Raw genomic sequence first — 3,803 nt, forward strand, 5'->3', positions numbered from 1 at the left:
TAAACTCTTTTTTTTCTTAAATTTATTTCTTTTTGAGAGAGAGAGAGAGCGAGCGCACAAGCGTGGGGGTAGCAGCAAGGAGAGGGAAGGGGAGAAGCAGACTCCCCTCTGAGCAGGGAGCCCAATATGGGACTGAATCCCAGGTGCCCCCAAAGTCAGCTTTTAATATATTTCCTTGAGGACTAACCCCTTTTGCCTTCACAGATACTTCCTTTCTTGCCTGCTTCTCCAGTAGCCATTTTATCTGTGTCCATAATTACTTATTTGTAGACAGCACCTTTCTTGCCTTGTAAGATTTATAGTCAGGGACAAAGAATGCCATGCACAAAACCGGCAGTCTCATTTCTCAGCTATTCACATTCCAACCACTAAAACATACTTTCAGAATAAAGAACCTTGAAACAAAAGTAATTTCTAATTCTTTTAATGAAGTGATCCCGGGTTCCCAGTGACTCTCCTGTGAGTTCTCTGCTCCTGGGGCTTAATCTCTAGGTGTTCCAACCCCAACCCTATACTTGGCCAGTGGCTTTAGCTATACTGTCTACTCTCCTGGTAAAATGTTAGCCCCAAAGGCATAGAAGGGTCCCAGGAGAGCCAGAGAGAGCAGTACAGTAAGGTTCAGGAAGTCAGAGAAGTCCAAAATATTGGCATCTAAGACCTCTGCTCTTGAGATAGTGGTCTCAATCCATTTTTGATAGTAGATAATACTGGTGTAGACTCCAGGGAGAGATTTAGCACAGCCTAATCCCCAGCTTACCAGTCCTATTTGGGTCCATACACCGTTAATATGACATGACAGAGGTCCTCCAGAATCACCCTGTGGAAAGATAAGGGTCATGAGGGTAGTGAGAAGGGACCTTGAAGAGGAAAGTGGCCACAAGAGGTGGAGAGTTCCTTAAATGGGGCAATGGAACCCATGGTGCAGGAGAACCCTAGAGAGGGAGCTAGGCTTCTTACTGCATTAGGGGAAGATCATGGGAATTCTAGAATCGTAGAATTTGAAATTGGCAGAGACCTTAGCTAAATATATCAGTAGTTTCAAAATACTCATCTGTGATAAAGAAGAGAAATTAATGTGATGAATATTTTCCCTAAAGATAAATTTATTTCAATTTTATGAACAGTCCTTATTTTTCTATTCTTAGGTTCTTACTGCCTTTTTTAATGTTAAAATAATCTTTTCATATATAGAATAATAGTGATAGTAGTCGATGGTTTCTCTCTCTCAATCTTGCTGTCTCTTTTCCTAACACCTTATTGAGATATAATTCATATACTACACAATTCACCCATTTAAAGTATACGGTTCAGTGGTTTTTAGTATATTCACAATGTTGTTCAACCATCACCACATTTCCATCACCCTTACAAGAAACCCCATACACATTAATAGTCGCCATCCTTTCCTCTCAGCCGTAGGCCAGCTGGTAATCTGCTTTCTACCTCTATGGATTTGCATATTCTGGACATATGAACCATAGGATATATGATCTTTTGTGTTTGACTTATTTCACTTAGAATACTTTTTTCAAGGTTCATCCTTGTAGCATCTATCAATGCTCCATTCCTTTTTATGGCTGAGTATATTCCATTATTTGGATAGACCATATTTTGTTTGTCTAGTTATCAGTTGGTGGGCATTTGGATTATTTTCACTTTTTGACTATTATGAATAATGCTGCTATGACTATTCATGTGTAATTTTTTTCTGTGGACATGTTTTTATTTCTCTTGGGTGTATACCTAAAGTGGAATTCCTTGGTAATATGGTAACTCTGTATATAACCTTTTGAAGAATAGTAATTCCAAAGCAGCTGTACCATTTTACATTCCCAGTAGGAGTATGGTGTTTCCAATTTATCCACATCCTTGTCTGCTTTGATAATAGCCATCTTAATGGGTATGAAACCGTGTTCCATTATTGTTTTATTGCAAATAACGAATATACAGATAGGACATCTTGGCAGAATTAGAGAAAAGTATGTGTGTAAGTGTGTGTATGTGTGTGTGTGTGAGAGAGAGAAGAAGAAGAAGAAGAGGGAGAGAGGGAGGAAAGGGGAGAGAGAGAAAGAAAGAGAGAGGGAGGGAGGAAAAGGAAATAAAACTACCAAGTGGTCATTCTAGGACTAAAAAATAACATATGTGAAAATATGTGAAGAAAACTTTCACTAGATGACCCTAACACTAAAACGTAGATGACAGGAGAGAGGCAATGATCTTGAATATAGATTAATTTATAAGTATCCAATTTGAAGAGCAGAGAAAGGTAAAACAAAACAAAACAACAGTATCAGACAGTGTGAAAATATCAAAAGATGTAACCTACATTTTCTGTTTCAACTAGACGAAGTGAGAGAAATGACAATGAATCCTAAATAGGATAGATACAAAGAAAATCACTCCTAGCACATCATATTCAAACTTTTTTTTTTTTTAAGATTTATTTTAGAGAGAGAGAGCATGTACATGTGCAAGGGAGGGGCAGAAGGAGAGAGAGAGAGAGAGAAAATCCCAAGCTGACTTCCCCTGACCTGAGCCGAAACCAAGAGTCGGATGCTTAACTTTTTTTTTTGTTTTGTTTTAATTTATTTGACAGAGAGAGGGAGATCACAAGTAGGCAGAGAGGCAGGCAGAGAGAGAAGGGGAAGCAGGCTCCCCGCTGAGCAGAGAGCCCGACACGGGACTCGATCCCAGGACCCTGAGATCACGACCTGAGCCGAAGGCAGAGGCTCAACCCACTGAGCCACTCAGGCGTCCCTCGGATGCTTAACTTAACTGAGCCACCCAGGTGCCCTATCACATTCAAACTTCTGACAATCAAATGTGAAGGTAATTATATTGAAAACAATCAGAGCAAAACAACACATCACACTCAGTGGAGGAAGACAATTCTTCATTGGACAGTTATGATCAGGAGACAGTGGAATGACATCTTTTGAGTGTAGAGTGCAATGTTCTTACTTAAAAATAAAGTTGGCAGTTCTGTGTCAACTTCTTAATATATTTATAAAAATAAACAAGTCTGGGAGGAGGAGTCAAGATGGCGGAGAAGTAGCAGGCTGAGACTACTTCAGGTAGCGGGAGATCAGCTAGATAGCTTATCTAAAGATTGCAAACACCTACAAATCCAACGGGAGATCGAAGAGAAGAAGAACAGCAACTCTAGAAACAAAAAATCAACCACTTTCTGAAAGGTAGGACTGGCGGAGAAGTGAATCCAAAGCGACGGGAAGATAGACCGCGGGGGGACGGGCCGGCTCCCGGCAAGCGGCGGAGCAACGGAGCACAAAATCGGGACTTTTAAAAGTCTGTTCCGCTGAGGGACATCGCTCCAGAGGCTTAACCGGGGTGAAGCCCACGCAGGGTCAGTGTGGCCTCAGGTCCCGCAGGGTCACAGAAGGATCAGGGGTGTCTGAGTGTCGCAGAGCTTACAAGTATTAGAACAGGGAAGCCGGCTACAGAGACAGAGCCGAGGAGTAAGCTCTAAGCTCGGGGTTACCTTGAACCGGTCGCAGGCTCGGTCAGCTCGGAGCGCGGCCGGAGGCAGGGTGACGGGAGTAAATCGGCGCTGTTCTCTGAGGGCGCACTGAGGAGTGGGGCCCCGGGCTCTCGGCTCCTCCGGGCCGGAGACTGGGAGGCCGCCATCTTCATTCCCACCCTCCGGAACTCTACGGAAAGCGCTCAGGGAACAAAAGCTCCCGAAAGCAAACCCGAGCGGATTACTCAGCCCGGCCCCTGGTAAGGGCGGTGCAACTCCGCCCGGGGCAAAGACACTTGAGAATCACTACAACAGGCCCCTCCCC

At 43.3% G+C, this 3,803-nt stretch overlaps 1 protein-coding gene across 1 annotated transcript in view; it reads right to left on the reverse strand.

Annotated features, from left to right (window-relative positions):
- Positions 1-541: 541 nt before the first annotated feature.
- The window catches only part of LOC111154306 (serine protease 48-like), a 12,933-nt gene continuing 9,671 nt past the window's right edge, over positions 542-3,803 (reverse strand). The window contains exon 6 of the mRNA XM_022513820.1: positions 542-817. Within this exon, the coding sequence (XP_022369528.1) occupies positions 542-817 (276 nt within the window). The remainder of the gene's footprint in view (positions 818-3,803) is intronic.

This window comes from Enhydra lutris, unplaced genomic scaffold, assembly GCF_002288905.1.
Source record: "Enhydra lutris kenyoni isolate GAN:26980312 unplaced genomic scaffold, ASM228890v2 scaffoldscaffold3, whole genome shotgun sequence".
NCBI lineage: Eukaryota > Metazoa > Chordata > Mammalia > Carnivora > Mustelidae > Enhydra > Enhydra lutris.